The sequence below is a fragment of the Pristis pectinata genome, chromosome 30 (assembly GCF_009764475.1).
Source record: "Pristis pectinata isolate sPriPec2 chromosome 30, sPriPec2.1.pri, whole genome shotgun sequence".
Classification (NCBI taxonomy): domain Eukaryota; kingdom Metazoa; phylum Chordata; class Chondrichthyes; order Rhinopristiformes; family Pristidae; genus Pristis; species Pristis pectinata.
Window position 1 is genome coordinate 26,627,553 of NC_067434.1, and position 22,132 is coordinate 26,649,684.

A 22,132-nucleotide genomic window follows, 5' to 3' on the forward strand; every position below is an offset into this window, starting at 1 on the left:
GTCAAGTTCCATCTTGTACTAATCCCATGTACCAGCAGCACTTGGTCTATGCTTTCCATACCTTGGTGATTCAAGTGCTCATGTAGATACTTTGAACTGTTGTGAGAGTCTCTGTCCGCACGTTCCCCAGGCTGTGCATTCCAGATCCCAAACACCCCAGCCCCCGGCTGAAAAAATTTCTGAGATCCCTTCTAAACTTCCTATCACTTACTCTGCCGTCTTAAATTTTATACACCTCTGCTATGGGAAAGTCTCCCCATTATATACAATTTGGACATCTTACTCAGCTTTATTGCATGGCAGTCAGCTAGAACACACAGTTGAATCTGGAGGTGTCAGAAGTATATGTGCAGGTGTGACCCAGAAGCAATGCTGCAGAGGTGGACATGGGCAGTGACCATGGAAAGCCCCTTCCACTAGCAAGGAGGTTGCAATCAATGATTCAGCTAAAGTTTGCCCAGGAGAGGGACAGGCAGTGACAAGTCTCATTAGAAGTAAATATATGGCAAAGCAAACAGAACCAATAAGTTACGCAAATATCTCGACTCTGCTGTGCACATTTCTTTATTGGTCATTGTTAAGCTAGATAAAAGGCACGTGACATGGGTGAAGTTAACAGTACAAGGTTAACAATATTTTCTAATCATTCATCTTATTCTAATTCCTACAAATTCCCATTATCTATACTAGAATAAAGTCCTAATTACACTAACACTTGATCATGAGATGCAGTGGGGGTGCAGTAAATCAGAACTTCATTGGCATCAATATCGTTTTTCAGAAATCCCACACCAGGGTATTAAGCACAAGTCCTAAGCATGTAATTTTTATGTTCATATATAATTATCCCTTAAATAGAAGGACAGTTCAGGCAAATCTGGATTTCTGCAGACCCTTTCCAGGAGGACCTTAGCAAACGATCCCAAGTGTGGGGTTCAGCTTCTTAAATGGAGCACTTCACATTCGTGGGTTACTCCCCAAAGACACAATAGCGACAGCAAATGACTCCAAGTAATGAGACAGAATTTAATTCTCGGCCTTCAGCAGCCTCACTGCCAGGAAGTGCTGGCTATTAACATAATGGTCGATAATCACACTCTGGAAACACAGTGCCCACTTTGATGAATGTAAATCATCAACACCGAAATTATCCATGGCAAAGAGTGGAATGCATTTACTGATTCACACTTGCTCTGTCGTGCCATCTCTCACTGCAGCTGATTACAAAAGCTGTCAAAATACTTGCTGCAAGGACTGCAGAGCTACTCCCACACCTCACAAAGATCAACCCTCTCCTGCCACTGAAGTGCTCACGTCAATGAAAACCACAGCACAATACATCTAGTTAAATGTAGGTCTCCCCTTCATTAATGAAAAGCACTACAAGGTTCCTTTTCATTCTATAATTCCTCAACCCAAGTTCTCACAGATAAGAGTTTGCATGTACTGACTGTTCTAAACATTGCTCATTTCAACAAGTGTCCCAATATGTCCAAACATGGAAACATGAAAATATAGAATTTTAGCTTCCAGGACTTTATTATTGGTAGTCAACTTGCAAAATAGCTACATCTAGATTAATTCTGATTTTACACTCATCACCACAGATTTAAATTTTGTTTGAGGGTCACTTCTATTTGCCTGCTGCAGAGGGTCACAGGGAAAATATCAAAGTTTCACAGCGATAGAGGCCTCTACCTGGCATCAAAAAAAAATCAAAAGGCAGCAAACCCACAGCACTACTCTCAAAACCAAAAGTGGTAATACCAGGGATGCCCAGATAGAGTCTGAAAAATGTTAAATGGGGAGTGCAAGCTGGCTCGAGGAACGAGGCTGCTTTAGCTGCCAGGTACATGGCTTTCTACTTTGCACACCCACAGCCCATCTCAAAAAGTGGATAGGAATAGAAAGAACAAGGGAACAGATAATAAAACTGGGGGGGGGGGGGGGGGGGGAATCTGCTTGGAAAACAGTGCCCTCTATCCCAACTTGTGTTTATGGGAATTTTCTGCTGCACAGCACCTAAATTGTGCCATGGGTAATCTTTCAGACTTATTCCTGATGACTTATCCCTGACGACTTATCCCATAATGATGAGTCTGACGTTACTGTCTGGGGTAGTCTGTCATTCCAGTTACAAACTTTCGGGTTAATTCAGCAAAGTATCCACTGTACACTAGATCAATTACTAAACTGCTTATTTTCCAGATTAATCAGATGTCAGCTTTGACAATTCAATAATAGGTAATTGAAAATGAACTGAAACAGCAAAGGTAGATCTTTGGAAAAGCAGTGCAAAGTACTAATGATTCCACATGGGGTTGAAGCTTTATTACTACAAAAAAATGCTGGGTGTAAGGCAGGCCAGGCTGACTTGTTCAGTATTTCCTGCTTTTATTCCAGATTTCCAGCACTTGCATTATTGATTTTATGAAGCTTTATTAGCACCACCCTAGAGCAGCAGCACTGCTGTAACTTCACTACAACACTTGGATTGGTGCCAGCTATGGTCCACTTCAGACAGACAAATGTTCATTTGGGATTAAAACAACCTCAGACCAGGCAACAAGTGACCGGGCCCAATTTCTATCAAGTGCTATGCTCTTGTCTCTTTGCTGACTATTCAACTATTAAATGGCTGACATGAAACCTTAACAAAATTTTTGTGAAATTCCAGAGAAAGATCAATTGCAAAATAATAAATGAAAAACAGATGTGTTAGTTGACATTCTAAGTGCTCATCCACTAACAGGTCACCTTCCTCGATGAGGCAATGCCTGCATATACCTGGGCTAATTTTCACTATAAAACTGCACCAACCAATTTCTTGAATTTAGCGAAGTAACAAAACTAGTTTAACACCTTCACTAATTTATGTGGCCACAAGCCTCCTGGCTACAAATTGTTTTATTTTAAATACTATTTCTTTCTACTTTACCTATTAACGCAGCCCCTCCTAAGCAATGATGTTGCATGTAACCTTGTACTCAGTGCAGTAAGTTACAATTTAAATGGAAACTGTGGAAATTCAGATGTAAACCATATTTAAAAGGAAGATACAAGTTTAGATCTTGGGTCCCATTCTGCTCTTCCCCAAATCCCACAACACACAACTGGGCTCACTCAGTCACACAATGTTGCTGCAGCCAGCATCAATCTACAGGTTTGTAGAGATCATTCCACAATGGTTTAATTTTGCAACTATTTCCCTTGGGACATTGAGTTGCAGGAAATACTGCATACAATTTTCTTCATACACTTAGCTGAGCAAAAGCTGAAGATGTGAACTCGACTCAGAAAGACCTGGTTATCTTTCACAGCCACCATGAAGTGCGCCAAGTAATCCACTGCACCCTTGCAGGGCGGAGGGAGCAGCTTCAAACGTTACATAAATGAGTAAGAGGGATAAACAACTCGCTGTATTTGATTTTGTTTTATTATCATTCAGCATCAACTGTATGGATTTGGGATACCGAAAATAGTTTGAATTTTTGCTATACACAGAATCCATAAAATGTTTTAAGAGCAATTTGGATAATTTCAATTTATCCAATTGCAACTGAACTGACATAGCACAACGTCTCAAGATAGGCATTAAATCAGGAAACATGCAGTCACGACTTTTGTATAGGCTTTTTCATTATTCAGATCAGTGTATTAACAGTTAAATACATTTTAAATTACGAGTGATCTATGACTTCGGTACCACCTTCTAGAGAACCAATTTCACGCAAAAGAACAAATGACAGTATTAAAGTACTAAAAATACAGGTATGTGGTTGATTTGAACCTTTCTTTCCAGAAAAGCCTGTTGCTCAAGTTGGAATTACATATCATGGCCAAACGTTGCATTCTTCTGATATCCCTTTTCATCGATGGTGCTCATCTTAAGCTTCCAATTCAAGACCCAGGCCAAGCTTGTGACCGCCAGAATTGAAACCCTTCCCATCTATCAGGGTGCACAGAGTGAGTTTTATCCCTGAAATCAACAAGCCAAAGGTTAAAAATATTAGTGCCATGTTAGCATCTGTACTCAAATCCCTGTTGGCAAAACCTCTAGCACAACAGAACAGTGATGAGACAGTATGGACCTCTGCAGGCCTATTTTTTTTAAATGAGCAGCACAGTCCAACCTTCACTAGACCAGTAAAACATTTGCAAGCTGAAGTTCCAGTTTGAAGCTTCTCTCGGCCTTTGTTCCACTTCAGTCGACAGGAATAAAGCAACTGGGATCAACCCACATCGATATATAAAAACAATCATCCTCAAATCACAGAGTACAAGTTGGTAACCAGCTGGGATAGCACACAGCCACTAACCCTTTAGCAAGTGGAGCTCACTGGAAGAACCTTACTGACAGTGCATATGTTCATTGATAACTCAGACCCCATATTCCCACAGACCAGCACTGTCCTCTCATTTAACCTTAGTGGGCTTAGAAAAACGATACATCAACTAAAAAACATTCAAGTTGTGTAACATTTTCTGCTCCACAAAATCCGGTCATTCACCCTAATGAGTCTCACGAGCAGTCACTCATTTCTTGGTTTGGCTTTTATCAAATATTGACAGGTGAAAACAGGAGTGTGAACCAGCTGAATAGTTCTACAATCTGAAAGCACTTTTAGTTTGAATTCAGTTGAAAGGTGGGGGTGGTTCACTGAGCCCCACAGGAATCCTACTCTAACCATTCTACAGCTGGCAGCTTTGTGCTCGTTTAACTACTCATCATTGCAGCCCGAAAACAAATCAAGGCAGTTGGAGACTTACCTGGCCTAAGAATCTGGCTGTAACCAATTCCAATTAGGCTAGAGTTGTTGACCTTTGCCTAAGAAAAAAAAATCAGTAGATATTAGATAGGCAAAAATCTTCAAATACATTTAAAATACAAGGGAACAGAAACCAGGAAGGTATACTCACAGAAATGGAGGCAGTGGAGTCGAGCTGGTATTTAGCAGCAATGCCAAAGCGGGTGCTATTGTTACCTGCGGTCCAGGCAAGGTTTACCGCCGTCTCCAAATTATCGCTCACCTTCTGGTAGATTGAACCTCCAAATTCAGCACCATCGTTCCTGTAGGTTAAGGAAACCTCTTGGATTAACTGTTTCATGCATAATCCAAAAGAACAAACTGCTACTTTACAGACCAAGACCATTCAGTAAGCATAAACAAATATTTAAAATAGACAATTACCTACACTTCACAAGCAAAAAATCCACATGCTTTATCTAAAATAAGCATCATACTATTAACACAACTTACACATTGGTGTGTAACTGGAAATCCCCTGTTTTGTAACCTACTGCGAAGTTGTTTTGAGTCAGTTTTGACTTGGCTGTGTCAAAAGACATTTGGTAACCAGCAAGCCACCCCTCGTAACCAGCCACCGCTGAAGCATGGATGGCAGGGCCCGCAAAGTCGAAGTCTACGTCACAGCCCAGGTTGATATATTCACGCTTGTAGGCAGTCTTCACTCTGCCACTCTTCTTGCTGAAGAGGCAAAATGAGAAAGTTTAGCATCCTGTCTATACCAAAACAATAAAGATGCTGCAATATCTTTCAGAGCTGGAATTACCCTGTGTTAGGTGAGAAGGTGGTGTCAAACGTCAGCTTCAGACCTTTGGCAAGCTGGCAAAGCAAAGAAAACGTTTCAGTGCACAACCCAACATTGACGTCAATACACTGGTATAAATGGAACCACATGAAGATCAGGTGCCCGTTAGTTTAGTGTGGGGAAGAAATAGCCCGACCAGTTTCTTCCTCAAGACAATAAGCACCAGCTGGTGAGTTGTACCATGCAGATTTCCACACTGATACCACCAGGTTTCCAGACTGCTAAAGTCTCAGCTTTGAATTCTTTGCTTCCACCCCACTCCCAGCCTTCAATTCAATTTCCAGTGCAATTTGTCATAAACCAAAACAAATTATTACCTGGTCTTCAATCGCAATTTCTGTGCCCAAAGTGTTGTCAGTGTTCCATTTTTCTGTAAACGTCAGGCCATATTCAGACCACTTGTACTTGGTTTCCAAGCTCCCAGAGACTTTGCCACTTTCAGTGTTTGATGATCCAGAAGTTGTGAATTCCTGTTAAATTTTGTTGAGGGGAGAAATAATAAAAATTAGCATAATGTTTCTGGTAAATACAGACAAACTTAATGGGTGGACTCCACATAATCATATCTGTTTTAAGTGGTTTTAAAAATTTGCAGCCATTTACCATCGGATCAGTTCCTACATTTTATCAGCCCACATTCCATTCTACAATTCCCATGGAGTGGAGGAAAACCTTTCTGGAATAGCTTATTACAACTCAAAACATCCCAAAGCAGATTGTGCAGGAGCTTACAAAAACACCTTTCCCCAAGGTTGGTGGTTTTGGATATTGGTGGTGGTGGGGGAGGAGGAATCAATGAAAATCCCTGCTCCCTTTCACAGCCAGCACCTTCTACTGGAAAAATTGTTGGAAGGAATCACCTCACTACTTAGGCACACAAAACAGACTGAATATAGCAGGAGCGTGGAAATTCTTGGAAGCAAGCCAGAAACTTTCATGGGTTTTCTTTTTAAATGTCTGCACAAAGACCAGCTTAACTTCAGGCAATGAGCAACCTGCACACAGACGACACTTGCTCAGGTTCAGAGGCTGAGCTCCAAGTCATCAGCAATTTTTTCACAAGAATGGGCCTTACATTTATCATGTGCAATCCCATACCAACCAGCCATCAACGTACACCACCACCCTCCAACAATAAAGATGCATGGTGAGACCCATGAAAATGTCATTCACATCCTGCATCGAGAGCCAGTCTTCAAAACAGACAAACATTGATGGCAACATTCATCATCACTACAGTGCACCAGCAATGCCTTCAGGCACCTGAGGAAACCATTTGAAAGACCTCAGGCCCACAAAGCTCAAGGTCTATCATGCAGCAGTAACTCCTGCTTTTTTTTTTAAAGAGATGGGCTACCTACATCAAGCACTTAAAAGCACTGGAGAGACCACCTACACAATCTTCACAAAATCCTTCCACCCACCAGCAGAAGGAAACCAATGTCAGTGTGCTTGCTCAGGCCAATGTGCCCAGCCCCAACACCAAATTCTCAAAAGAAACACTAATCCAAGTCCCATCCTTGCAAGAGACCATTGGCTAGACAGAGGAAGGGAGTCAAGAATGTCCTCAAGCCTAGCATGAAACAGCAGAAGCAGCACATCACCTCCCAAATCACCCACATGGCCCTGTCACGTGTGTACCCACCCATCCGAGGCAGATCCTGTACAGGCCTCATAAGGCACTGTTAAGAGCAACGTCTTTGATTTACACACTGCACATGGAGTCACTTAGCCCCACCTGTACTATGAAAGTTTGAGCATGCATGCAGTCCTGCTTTGTAATTTCACCAGGTGCCTAATGCCTCGTGTATCACTTCCTTCCACACTCTTCACTAAATCAGTGTTGGCTCCCTGGTTTAATGGTAACAGTACAATGGGAGGGTGTCAGCCCGAGAGGTTGATGTAATGTGTAATGCAATTCTGCTGCAGAGGGCCCAGAGTGCCTCACAGAAGCTGTTAATGCTGCTGGAACTGAAAAGGAGGATGAAATTGGGTACTTAGTAGACCAGAATTAAATAATCCTACATACACGTCAATCTGAAAACAAAACTGGCATGGCTACACCAAAATGTAGACCAAATATGGCACATTTCGCTGATTACTCACTTCATCCGAATGTTCTACTCAAAGCCATAACTGTATGCAAATTCACAGTTAAAATCCTAGGGATAACATTTATATCAGTGCTTATTGTAATTTGAGGACAATTTTTTTAGTCAAATCAGATGACTCAAAATTAAAAGCTTAGTGCAAAATTTACAACAATAAAAAAAATCACGGAACCCAATTCAAAACTGAAACAGTAAAAAAAAATTTCTGGTTTTGGATTTGCTCGTGCATCAGCTGTTCAGTATTCTGAATAATTATTTACTGATTTAAAAAATTTGGCCACAACCACTGATGCACGAAAGTTACAGATCTCAAGGTATCCTTGTAACTGAGGGTTTGTAAGAGTATAAAACTCAGTCCCTCCAAATAAAAAGTAAGTACTGGTGGGCATCTTCTAAAAGAAAGTGTTTTATCCACCCAGCAGGTAATTCTCATTATATTGTGTTACGCAAAATAAAAGAAAGCAGGAGGATGATTAAGAACACCTACAGATGATGGGGATTACCAATGTGTGCTTCATATTTTAGTTACTAATACTCAGGCAAGATATGATGAAAGAATAAATAGATATAGTATTTCATGCATAATTTACATGTCAAAAGTAGGCTTCACACCTTGCAAGGCACTCAGTTCAGAGATATTATACAGCTTTAGAAAGGGTGTCTAGAAGAATCAGGAGTGATCCATGCACCGTTTGTAACAAGGGCCCATCACTTCTGAGGAAACTCACTACAAGGAGGTGAAGGAAGGTGGAAGAAGGCCCCTGCCCTCATTGTTCTATTGGAAAAGGCCAGTCACTCTGTGCACACTGAAGGAAAGAACTTTCCCAATATCAAATTAACTGATATCACTGCACCCATCAAAAGGACTGTGGATGGCAGACGATAGACAATAAACAAGTTAAACCCCCAATCAATTCTTCATGGACCACCACAATTTCCTTGAAGATAGCTACCGTCCAACACTGGGAGCTAATGCAGACAGAAGCTGAGTCATGAGCATAGTTTGAACTGCAAACATACAATGCTTCCAATGCACCTTACTTTAATATTACTATCAGTGCTCTAAACCTGCAAGCAATGTGAACAGAGCAGAACCTGTCAAATGCTGCCAAATAGCAACACTGCAATTGGTTCAAAAGAAATGTTATACCAAGAAACAAAATGCTGTACACAAACATTACTGGGGACACAAGTAGAACACAGAACTTTACAGTACACCCTTCCCTCCCACATAGCCCTCCATTTCTTTATCATTCATGTGGCTATCTAAGAGTCTCTCAAATGTCCCTAATGTATCTGCCCCCACTGCGTTCCACGTACCCACCACTCTCTGTGTAAAAAAAAACTTACCTCTGACATCCCCCTTATACCTTCCTCCAATCACCTTAAAATGATGCCCCCTCATGTTAGCCATTTTCGCCCTGGGAAAAAGTCTCTGAGTGTCCACTCGATCTATGCCTCTCATCTTGTAGACCTCTATGAAGTCACCACTCGTCCTCCTCCTCTCCAAAGAGAAAAGCCCCTAGCTCACTCAACCTATCCTCAGAAGACATGCTCTCCAATCCAGGCAGCATCCTGGTAAATCTCCTCTGCACCCACTCTAAAGCTTCCACATCCTTCCTATAATGAGGCAACCAGAACTGAACACAATACTCCAAGTGTGGTCTAACCAGAGTTCTAGAGAGCTGCAACATTACCTCTCGGCTCTTGAACTCAATACCCTGACTAATGAAGGCCAACACACCATATGCCTTCTTAACAACCCTATTGGCCTGCGCGGCAACCTTGAGGGATCTATGGACGTGGACCCCAAGATCCCTCTGTTCCTCCACACTGCTAAGAGTCCTGTCATTAACCTTGTATTCTGCCTTCAAATTTGATCTTCCAAAGTGCATCACTTCACACTTTTCCAGGTTGAACTCCATCTGCTACTTCTCAGCCCAACTCTGCATCCTATCAATGTACAGCAATAATCTACAGCAAACTTCTACACTATCCACACCACCAACTTTCATATCATCAGCAAACTTACTAACGCACCCTTCCACATTTCTGTCTGCATTAGTAAATCAGAGAAGTAAAATGATCTCACCACTCCACTCTGTGACTTGGTTTTCACTTCGAGTTTTACCAAACCGAAACCTAGGATATAAGAACAGCCAATCAGAACAGGCCTTTACATTTTAATGAAAACTATAGACTCAATTGGAATTGGTGACTAAAACATATCCACATTAATGGCATCTAAACGTGAAAAGATTTTAACCAGGAAATAGTCCACGACCGAAATATATTGTAACTTTAGTGAAAGCAGCATATACTGTCACAAAACCAAACATTTTTTTTTAAACAAAGAGTATTAGGAATAACAGAAAAGTTATACTCATCAAGAAAGGCTGAACAAAGGGAAAACTGACAGAAGTCTTTATAATCAAAAGATGTGATGGGGTAGCCTCAGCTGATTCCATTATTAGATCTAGGGTTGATAAGAATCAAGAGCCATTAATTAATCCAACTGAGAATTCTCTTTACTCCAAGACTGGCTAGGACTTGAAACAAACAAGGAGTCATGGAAGTGAACAACACAAAGCAGCCAGATAGATATCAGAGAGACAGGAAGAGAAAGAGACTGGAAAGGTAAGTAGTAAATAATATAAATAGTAGTTAGTACTACGTAAGTGTGTAAGGGATAGCAGGGCTTTTGGCCCCTCGAGCATTCAATACAATCATGCTGAAACTTTTTCATCTCAGGTTTACTTTCCTGCACTAACCCCATGTCCCTCGATTCTGTTACTGTCTGAAAATCTCAATCTCTTAACTCAAATATATTCAGTAATAACCTCCACAATGCACTCGGGTGGAGAGTTCCAAAGAAGGGACAAAGAAATTTATCATCTGTCCTGAACGGCCAGACCCTCGTTTTGAAAGGTCTGAATATCAAAAGAATTCCAGTTACACTCAAAGGCCGATTCAGCGTGAGCCTCATTCCATGCACACTAGATCATCACATACAGTTGGTGATGAGTCTGCATGGAACGAGCCAACAATTACCCTAGTGTAACGGAAGAACCACTGAACAGAACAAGCAGCTGAACCAAAGCTAAAAAACTTAGACAGCGCAAGCAACACAACGTGTTACCAACTGGTGAACCAAACATCCCATCAGTCAGCAAGTGAAGCTACCCACTTTGGCTATCCCAATGCCATATGGCAAGATTATCCAACCATTTCACAGTGAATACAATATTGGTGGCAAATGCAGTGCTGTTATTCTTCCAGACAACAATTTCATTACAACAAATTTTCAATGGGTTAAGCAATCTGCCACTTACATTATTCTGCTGAAGATAGGAGGTGCTAGGGATCCGCTCCTGTACAAAATTACAACTAGACTTAAACCTGACCCAAGCAAAAGCATTTGAATTTCTTTTGTTATCCAAACCACAACACAGCCAGAGTCAGGCTCCAGGTAAAACACAGTCATTATCTTAGTTTCAAACTCCCATCACAGACCGGTTTATAAATTCTACACACCATCAGAAAATGGCAATTCGAAAATATTAATACGTCGTGCATAAGCAGCATCTGTCAATGGCATTCATTCAAAATACAATTTCCCATGTTTACTGACTAGCTAACTTATTGTTCAACAGTACAAAGATCATGCAAACTAACACTCCACAATTCCCCACAATCAAAAACACTCACAACAGCATTTAAGGCTCAAGTTTATCCATTAATAAAAAACTCCATTTTATTTCAAAGCAAATAATCATCTGTAAGAGAATTGAGCTACTTTCAAAATAAAGAGAAAAGCAGCTCAAGTTAGTTATACAGTGAAAGTGAAACAGCTGACAAAAGAACGAATCGCACAGCATAAAGAGCTGAGTAAACACAAGCTTTGAAACTTTTGTTATTAATGAACAAGGGAAAGTTGAAGGGAAATCAAAAAATATGAATGGCTTTGAGAGAGCATGAAAAATATTTCACTGGTTATACAAACTGGTAGTTAAGGAACAGGAAGAGAGGAAGATGGGGAAAAATGGACAAAGGAATGTTCTTTTAAAAATGACTAATAGGAACAAAGTTCTAAACTCACAAGGAACTTAGCTGAGCATTTGTAAAGGAAAATACATCACAGGGAACAAACAGAAAAAAGGAGCTGGAGCAGGCAGAAAAGTGTTACCTGAAAGGCTTTCCACTGGACTGTAATTGATGGAGATGAAACAAGATTAAAGAACATACAATCAAATCTACATTCTACAAACAGGATGAGTGTAGAAATATTTACCATAGCCTTTGTTGAAAATATCTCTGGCTGATTTGCCAAGGTCTGCATATGATGGAGGTACAGCCATTGTATCTGTGGAAAAGAATATTTAATGATAAAACAAGGAACTTTACCAGATCATACCAATCTCTAATCCCAAAACAACAGATTGCATAAAGACTTTGAATCCCCCATAAAAAGACAGAATTCTACTAATCAAGGCCAAGCCCAAAACACTGATATTTACAAGTATATGAAAAACAAACCTGCCCAGGTCTGTATCTGCACCCAATGAAAGTCAAATCATATCTTCAGGAATACAGAGTTATTTCCAATGGATTCCAAGTCATGGTATTCTTTAAAAAAAGCCAATTATTACAGGAAGTTAACTGTAAGAGCAAATCTCTCCCAGGATATTGATCATCCAATACAAATTATCAGTTTCCTTGCTCCCTCAAATACAGCAGTGCTATTTCATTTTTAACTCAGTAAAACAATTACACTCAAAGGGATAGATTTCTAAAGAATTTCCTACTACATATTCCGTAAGAAGTTATCAGTTTCTTCCTTCACCAAAATTCACAGCCAAACATTCTAAAACCATGTTAAACAAAAGAGCATCATCCAGAATTCCTCCATTTGTTCAGTTCCGTATGACTGCAACATTTGACACAGCCTCAATTCTTGAAATTAGTCCACATTAGGTATTAATGGGTATAGCAATTTTATTAAATGCACAATTTTGCAGTAAAATTGTATAACACATGTATGTAAAGTTGCATTTTATGGTCAATCAAGGATGATCTAATCAAGGTACCCCTGATTAAGAATTTGATTGGGTAAATAACCTATTTCTCTGATGGGAGATCATAAACCTGAAGTTAGAATAAAGACATTCCAAGGTAACAGCAGGAAATGCCAGCACAACCAATAACCTGGCTTTCCTCCTTGAGAAGCTGGCAATGCCAAATGCAACTTTGAAAACTGAGAGGTAAATTTTTTGATAGGCAAGGGAAAGATATGAGGCAAATGGAACTGAAGTACAGATCTGCCAGAAACAAAATGAAGCACGATGAACAATCTACCATCTTCAAAAGACTGTTTGAAAACACAACTTCAACAACTGGGAATGCATTACATTCCAGATTTACTATCTAGAGACATCAGTAAGAGTATGAATTTTAACCCTTCAAATTATTGTTCTTAAATCACTTTCAATGTTTTTTGAAAAAAGGAATCTACAAGAGTAAGGGGACACATTGTTGTGTAAAGAAGCAACTCATAGATCAAATGGCATCCTTTCTTCGTGGCAATAATCGAATTCTGTAATCCAAAGAGATTGGACCAAAAAATACTTCCAAGAAGACTGGAGGTTTGAGATTTTAGAAACACCAGACATTCCAACTTTAAACTTTATTTCAGATTTTGAAAGCTCAAGCTTACAATGGGAATATACACTGTCTTGAACTAGATCAAGGGTCTTCAAGGAAGACTAGTTTTCCATAAAACTCAAAGAGCAAAAAATATTTTGTTTTAAAACAATGATGGTAGTACAAAATTGGGTGGTCTGCAGAGCAGCAAAACAACCATCACCCATTCATTAATTCCTCCCCCCACTCGCCCATTTCAGTTCAGTAGCAGATCCAAGATAACCCTCACTATAATTATGTAGATTATGGACGAAAATCCAATCCTGTGTCATTTAGCAACTTTTACTGGTAGGCATTTAGAATGTTGACTATTTGAAGAATTAAACATAGGAAATTTAACTGTAAACATTTTAAAATAATTTTTAGTATTCAATTGCCAATGTGGATGAACAAGTTCAAAAACTTAAACGCAACTTGTTACAGTGGGAAAATCCAGTGCCACCATCAAAAGGCAGTAGCACTGGATTTCCAGAAGGCATTTGATAAGGTGCCACATAACAGACTTATCCATAAGATAAAGATGCATGGAGTTGGGGGTAATATATTAGCATGTATAGAGGAATGGTTAACCAACAGAAGACAGAGTTGGGATAAATGGATGTTTCTCTGGTTGGCAATCAGTGATGAGCAGGGGTCGGTGCTGGGCCCTCAACTGTTCATGATATACATTAACGATTTGGAAGACAGGACCGAGTGTAGTGCATCTAAGTTTGCTGATGATACTAAATTGAGTGGAAAAGCAAATTGTGCAGAGGATGCGGAATATAGATAGGTTAAATGAGTGGGCAAAGGTCTGGCAGATGGAGTACAATGTTGGTAAATGCGAAGGCATCCATTTTGGAAGGAAAAATAGGAGATCAGATTATTATTTAAATGGTAAAAGATTGCAGCATGCTTTTGTGCAGAGAAGCTTGGGAGTACTCGTGCATGAATTGAAAAAAGTTGGTTTGCAGATGCAACAGGCTATCAAGACGGCAAATAGAATGTTGGCCTTCATTGCTAAAGGGATTGAATTTAAGAGCAGGGAAGTTATGCTGCAACTGTACAGGGTACTAGTGAGGCCGCACCTGGAGTACTGCGTGCAGTTCTGATCTCCTTACTTGAGGAAAGATATACTGGCTTTGCAAGCAGCGCAGAGGAGGTTCACCAGGTTGATTCTGGAGGTGAGGGGATTAGCCTACGAGGAGAGATTGAGTTGCCTGGGACTATACTCGCTGGAATTCAGAAGAATGAGAGGGGATCTTATAGAAACATATAAAATTATGAAAGGGATAGATAAGATATAGGCAGGAACGTTGTTTCCACTGGTAGGAGAGACTAGAACTAGTGGAATTACAGCCTCAATATTCCACAATACACTGAACAATACAGGCCCTTCGGCCCACCATGTTGTGCCAACCTTCAAACCACACCTAAGACTATCTAACCCCTTCCTCCCACATATCCCTCTATCTTAAATTCCTCCATATGTTTATGTAACAATCTCTTGAACTTGACTAACATATCAGCTTCCACCACCACCCCAGGCAGCGCATTCCATGCACCAACCACTCTCTGGGTGAAAAGCCTCCCTCTGACATCTCCCTTAAACTTCCCACCCATTACCTTAAAGCCATGCCCTCTTGTATTGAACATTAGTGCCCTGGGAAAGAGGCGCTGGCTGTCTACTCTATCTATTCCTCTTAATATTTTGTATACCTCTATCATGTCTCCCCTCATCCTCCTTCTCTCCAATGAGTAAAGCCCCAGTTCCTTTACTCTTTCCTCATAATCCATACTATCTAATCCAGGGGAATAGATTTAGGACAGAGATGAGGAGAAACTGCTTTTCCCAGAGAGTAGTGAATCGGTAGAATTCTCTGTCCAGGGAAACAGTAGAGGCTGGTATTGGTTATTTATTGTCACTTGTACTGAGGTACAGTGAAAAGCTTGTCTTACGAGCCGATCGTACAGGTAAAAACAATAACAGTAGAGTAAAGTGTCACAGCTACAGAGAAAGTGCAGTGCAATAAGGTGCAAGGTCACAACAAGGTACATCGCGAGGTCATAGTCCATCTCATTTTATAAGGGAACCATTCAATAGTCTTATCACAGTGGGGTAGAAGCTGTCCTTAAATCTGGGGGTATGTGCCCTCAGGCTCCTGTATCTTCTACCCGATGGAAGAGGAGAGAAGAGAGAATGTCCTGGGTGGGTGGGGTCTTTGATTATGCTGGCTGCTACACTAAGACAACGAGAGGTAAAGACAGAGTCCAAGGAGGGGAGGCTGGTGTCCGTGATGCACTGGGCTGTGGCCACAACTCTCTGCAGCTTCTTGCGGTCTTGGGCAGAGCAGTTGCCATACCAAGCCGTGATACATCCAGATAGGATGCTTTCTAGGCTACCTCATTAAATATATTTAAGACACAGTTAGATAGATTTTTGCACAGTAGGGGAATTAGGAGTTATGGGGAATTAGGGGTTATGGGGAAAAGGCAGGTAGGTGGATGAGTCTACGGCCAGATCAGCCATGATCATGGCAGAGCAGGCTCGACAGGCCAGATGGCCGACTCCTGCTCCTATTTCTTATGTTCAAATAACCCATTTAAAAAGAGTGTAAAGCATCCAAACCTTTGTCTGCTAAGAATACAGCCCCATCAAGATTCAGGGACGATTTGCCCTCAGCCACCCACAAATTTGGGAAATGGCATGGTTAATGTTGGCAAACAAATAAAGATTTTCTATGGAAAATATCTAGCTTAATGTACAAAAACATTAGCTATTGAATACAGTACAGAGTGCTTAAGTTTATAATGCTTCACAAATGACCAAATAAAATTTAAGTATGCACCCAAGTTTACATTTTAAAATCCAATCCAGCCATCCTCCTTTACTTTTGAACTTATCACAAGGCTCTCAATAATGAATGATTTTGACATAGTCAACAAAATCACAACAAGAGCCTAATGTTTCTTGGGACATGAAATCAAAACACAACCACCTAGCAGGAATGTTATCGGGACTTACTGTGAACACTAAAATTACAGCTTTAACTATTAGCCACAATGATTGGAATCCTACACTGGCAAAACAAATACTCAAAACCTTTACAGATTCACCTATAACATTTAACCATCTCCCATGTCATGTGATGACTTAAGCAAAACAAATCACTGCAAGATTGAACCGGTGCTTTCAATACAATATTCCATCTTCTATCATGTCCCATACCAAATGAGATTTCACATGCTACCCAGAAACAACAGAAAGAACTGGTGGCATATTCTGTTATCACTGAGCTAAGTGCTACAAGGGACACAAAAGCAATGGGAAAAAATTGTTGATCCTTGTTAATTAGAATCCTTCAGCAACCCAGTTGAGATTAAAAGTTCCACGTGTGGAAATCAATGGGCCAAAGCAACAACTTAACTGGCACAGTACACAAATTCAACCTTCGGGTGAGCAGCATACAGGCACCACACCTAATTATACAAACATTATCTCATGCACATAGATCCTTAAGCTTTATTGATGTCTTAAGTTTGCAACTTGATTACTTTTCAAAACCTGCAACCAACAGGGGTTTTACGATTTGTCAAATACATTAAAAACTGTGAGACAAGAGGCTGCGGATGCTAGAATCTGCAGCAAAATATAATCTGCTGGAGGAACTCAGCAGGTCAAGCAGCATCTGTGAAAGGAAAGGAATTACCAACATTTCAGATCAAAACCCTGTATCAGGACTGAGTGGAGAGGGAAGAGAGCCAGTATAAAGAGGAATGGGGAGTGGTGAGGAGATAATTGGTGTTCTGAGGAGGGGTGAAGGATGACAAGCAGATTGAGCCAGGTAGGGAAGGGGGAGTTGGGAGACCGAGACAAGTGGATGATAGATAGAGGCAGACAAAAAAAAGGAAGATGGAGCCAAGTGGGAGGAGGGGAGGGTGAAGGTGAAGACAGCTGGAGGATAATAAGCAGGAACACAAAGGCTGCCATTGCTGGAAGATGATAAAGGGAACCATTAGCGGAGGGGTGAAGGGGAGATGACCACATGGATGAGAGCACCGGTGGGTCAGATTGTGGGGAGCAGGCATATGGAACCAGTAGGGGAGGGGGACAAAAATGGGAGGATCAGGAGGTGGAGGTCAGGGGTGGAGGGGCATAACAGGGCAAAAAAAAAACACACTGGAGGTGAGGGTCACCTGAAATTGGAAAATTCAATGTTCATACCACTGGGTTGTAGACTACCCAGGCAGAATACGAGGCATTGTTCCTCCAGGGTGCATTGAGTTTCACCCCTGGCAGTGGAGGCAGCCAAGGATGGATAGTTCAATGTGGAAATGGGAATGGGAAGGGGAATTGAAACGTCATGCAGCTGGGAGCTCGGGATGGCTGTTGCAGATAGCACAGTAGATGTGGTACACATGAATCTTTCCCTCACCTGTTCAGGTCCCTGGATGGTGGTGAGGGAGGAGGTGCAAGAACAAGTGCTGCACCTCCTGTGTTGCTGGGGAAAGTGACAGGAGACAGGGAGGGGTGGGTGGGGAAGGATTAGCGGACCACGGAGTCACAGAGGGACTGGTCCTTGTGGAAGGCAGATAGGGGTAAGGAGGAGATGATGTGGCCAGTGGTGGAACCTTGTTGCAGCTGGCAGAAATGATGAAGGATGATTATGCTGGAGGCTGGTAGGGTGAAAGGTGAGGGCTAGTGGAACATTGTGAAACTGCTAAAATACTACAGTTTTTAAAGGTCTACGTATGTACGAAGATCATGATTAGTTATTTAGTTTTTTTTCACCCCACCCATGATTTCATGTACAGGGAGGCGATTACCGGCAGGCAGACAGGACCCACCAGAAGTGCCTGTGTGGAATATTCTCCCCAGTCAGCAGTATCGATAAGTCATAGGAAAGGTGAACGTGTAAAAGTATAGGCAATACTGATGATGAAATAAGACCAAGCTCAGCGTTGATTTGTAATATGTGCTGCAATTATCACAAGGATCTTGACACAAACCCACCATCTCTTGTCCTGACAGCAACAGCCAGATTTGAAAAAAGTATTTTAGACAGATTAATTCAAAAATACTTTTTATACCAGTGCCAGAAACACTAAAAAAAATTAGTGAACACCACTATGTGGGAGAGCTAATGAGTTCCACGGCACCAAAGTGATGGCAGCAGCATGGGGAGAGAATCTGCAGCCAAAGTTTTGAAATCTGCCTTCAATTTGTTTCATTACCTTTAATTCCCTGCTGACCAATTTTAAATTTAAACTTGCACATTAACTGCCACAGACAAGATGCATTTTTAAAAAAATAAATTCCATAAGAAGATAGTATTAATACAGACAGGTGCCCATTGGTTGGCATGGATAGAATGGGCTGAATGGCCTGTTTCAATGCTGTACACCTCTATGAATTACAGAGGAACTAGATGAACCAGGACTGAAAGTGAAGAAACCCTCCACTTGACTGGAGATAGCTGCAACAACAACTTGGCCCAGTAAGGAGAGTAGCTCCAAAGGATACAATGTAGTCTCTATTTGACTTGAAAGTCAGATTTTAAATTATTACAGTCTGTACAATGACTGTAATTTGAGACTTACTTCCTGTAGTTCAATTGCCACATATTAATTCTCACAAGTACGTTAACAGCACAAGAATACAATTGTGCACACAGACCAAGTGATCCAAATCTGTGAAATATGTTGCCACTACAAAATGAGTGAACATAAACTGGCATATAAAACAAAACCAAGACATACCAGAAATAAGTCCTGGTCAGGCTATGCTCCCAGGCAGAAGTAAAGCAGAAACTGTGTATTCAGTAATCAATTCAACCCCCTCAAACCCAGTATATTATCTTTCTTTCCCCCCAGGCAATCTCATTTGCTTCTGTTTTGTTTCATGATCCACTTCCCTCCTCTTTGACATGTCTCCAATCTAACCAAACCCTTGTGCTCAAGCACCATGGTTGCTCCTGCCCCTAATCAGTAATTCGTCCAATTGTCTGTACTGCTCTTTGCAAGTCCATACTTCTTGCTATAATGAAGCAAAAATCCCCAAACTTCTCACCAACCAGGGAGTATTGAATATGCCTCATCTTCCCCACAACCTGTTAAACCCACTGTCTTGCATAATTATTAGACTAGCTCACAATTAAAAGTCATTCAGTTAAGACATCTTTCCAGAAAAGACATCTGATAGCTTTTAGCAACAGAAAAATAAATCCAAGACGATTTATAATTTTAGTCTTTCAACTAGCGAATAAAACACCAGTTTCCAGTTTTATATCCACAAGAATTTCCCATTTTAATGAGCTACCCTTTGAATAATCTGCAACTCCTCTGTGGAAGGGTCTACATAAGGATTTTCTGGCACCTTTGAATGACTGAAATTTAAAAGGACATGGAAACAACTATTTCAAAACTGAAATTTTCAACTTAAGTACAGCTGAAAAATTCACTAGGTAGTAAAACTTTAGAAAGAGGGCCCGTTTTGGTAAATTAATCATCACACTAGTAACACTACTGAGATATAAATGAACACCCTCGGCCAACCTGCTGCAGGTTGCAACTATACACCTGTGCAGCCCATTCAAAGGAAACCTCGGTACCGCACAATAAATTAAAAGCCAAACTATTTAGACGACATTGCAATCATAAACAATCCGTGAAGAGTTCAACAAAAGCCAACCACCCACGGCCGCCTCAATGCCCCAGAGCGCTGACGAGGACATCGCCACCGCGCTGAACCACGTTGCTTCCACCCTCACCGCGGCCTGCCCTGCCCTGCCGCCCACCGACAGACCTCGGCCTGGTGCTGGGAACGGGCGATACCGCGGGGCCGGACCCGGGGAACCAAACCCACCACCCGGGGAACGGGAGGCGGGCGAGGGGGGGGGGCCGGGAGCCTGGCCCGGGCTCAGTCACCTTGAAGCAGCCCCCGGGCAGGGCCGTCAGGAACGCCGCCCCGGGGCATCACACGCCCTGGGCCCGCCTCACCCTGCCCCGGATCCCCACCCCCCGCACCGCCTGTCCCCCACCCTCCCCGGGCCCCCAACACCGCCTCTCCCGGCAGCACCTCCCTCCCCCTCCCCCCGGGACCCCCGGCACCTCCCCCCCCCCCCCGGGACCGGGACCCCAGGCACCTCCCCCCCCCCCCCCGGGACCGGGACCCCCGGCACCTCCCCCCCCCCCCCCCCGGGACCGGGACCCCCGGCACCTCCCCCCCCCCCCCGGGACCGGGACCCCCGGCACCTCCCCCCCCGGGACCGGGACCCCCGGCACCTCCCCCCCCCCCCGGGACCGGGACCCCCGGCACCGCCCCCCCCCCCGGACCCCCCGCTCCCGCCGCCATTTTGCCGACTCCCGCCCGCGGGCGCGGGGCCTGCAGCCGGGCCCGGGCTGGGCTCCGCCGTTAGCGGGTCGGGTCCGTGTGCCGCGGTGTTGGTGGCCGGTGGCCTCCCCCGGTGCCGGAGCCGGTGCCGGAGCCGGAGCCGGAGCCGGAGCCGGGCCCCGCTCCCCCCGCCGCCGCCGCCGCCGCCGCCGCTCCCACCTGCCGCCTCTCCGCGGGTTTAAGGGCGAATTGAAGGAGACAGTGCCGCGCATGCGCACTATCACCCGTGGGAGGACCCCAGCCCCTAACCGCGCCGTGCGCCTGACACAAATTCCCCAAACATCGATAACAAAATCACTCTCCGGAGGATTTTTCCGCTTGAATTTGGTTTCACCAAACGGCAGGGAAAATATTTCCTTGTCTAGTTTGGTTTCTATGCAGGCAGCATGGGGGTCAGCTATCCTCCAAGGTCCCAAGGCCCATCACAGCCCCTAGTGGCAGGAAAGTGCAGCAGCAGCGGCGGCCCTTCAGCCCATCGGATGGGACCAATATTCTGTCCTGGAGCTGAGAACAATCCCTGATATTCAACCGGATCACAAATCTCAGGACAGATTATAGCGCTGACATTGATGTTTATTTACCGTTATCCTTTGAACCCAAGCATCAGAAGTAGATAGAACTAGATGACATTTAGGCTGGAGACCAGAGGACATAGATTTAGAGCAAAGGGTAGGAGGGGCTCTGAGGGGGATCTCTCGTCTGGAGAGTGGGGAGTGCCTGGAACACAAGCTGGGTCACTGACTGCATTTAATAAATGTCTAGATGAGCACCTGAATTGGCCAGGTGTAGAGGGCTTTGGGACAAGTGCTGGTAGATGGGGTTAATACAGGTGCGTGTCCACGGGGCGGCCTGCAACTCTACTAGACATTTGGACAGGTACATGGACAGAAAAAGTTTGGAGTGATATGGGCCAAATGGAGGCCAATGGGACTAGCTCAGGTAGGCACTGTGGTTTGTATGGACTAGTTGGGCCAAAGTGTCTGTCTGTGCTGTATAACTGTATGGCTGTAGTGGGCCGAATGGCCTGTTTCCATGCTGTGTGACCCTGTCACAGTGTTTCATCTCATTGGTAGTTCGTGTCACTGGTTTTAAATTTGAACATTATGTCCCAATTCAAAGAGAAATATCATCGTCCAAGTGTCCCAGCTGTGAACATAGAACATTACAGTACAGAACAGGCCCTTGTTCTGTCAGCATAGCTAATCCTTCCTACCTACAGAATGCCCATATCCCTTTATTTTCCTCTTATTCATGTGCCCATCCAAGCCCCTCTTAAAAGCCCCCAATGAACTTGTCTCCGGCACCCTGTAAGGCAACACATTCCAGGCATCCACTA

General features: G+C 42.9%; 1 protein-coding gene across 2 annotated transcripts; it reads right to left on the bottom strand.

Moving 5' to 3' along the window:
* Positions 1-3,418: 3,418 nt before the first annotated feature.
* On the bottom strand, positions 3,419-21,011 carry vdac2 (voltage-dependent anion channel 2). Of its 2 annotated transcripts, none has more exons than XM_052041376.1 (9): positions 20,956-21,011; positions 12,016-12,087; positions 9,817-9,866; positions 5,931-6,083; positions 5,575-5,627; positions 5,262-5,489; positions 4,921-5,071; positions 4,771-4,828; positions 3,419-3,979 (listed from the first exon to the last, which is right to left on the bottom strand). In XM_052041376.1, the coding sequence occupies exons 2-9, from the start codon at positions 12,080-12,082 to the stop codon at positions 3,888-3,890; spliced, it is 852 nt and encodes a 283-aa protein (XP_051897336.1). In that variant the 5' UTR covers positions 12,083-12,087; positions 20,956-21,011; the 3' UTR covers positions 3,419-3,887. The 2 variants fall into 2 exon arrangements, with proteins under 2 accessions (XP_051897336.1, XP_051897337.1); XM_052041377.1 differs by lacking the exon at positions 20,956-21,011 and adding an exon at positions 12,261-12,335.
* Between the last annotated feature and the right edge of the window lie 1,121 nt (positions 21,012-22,132).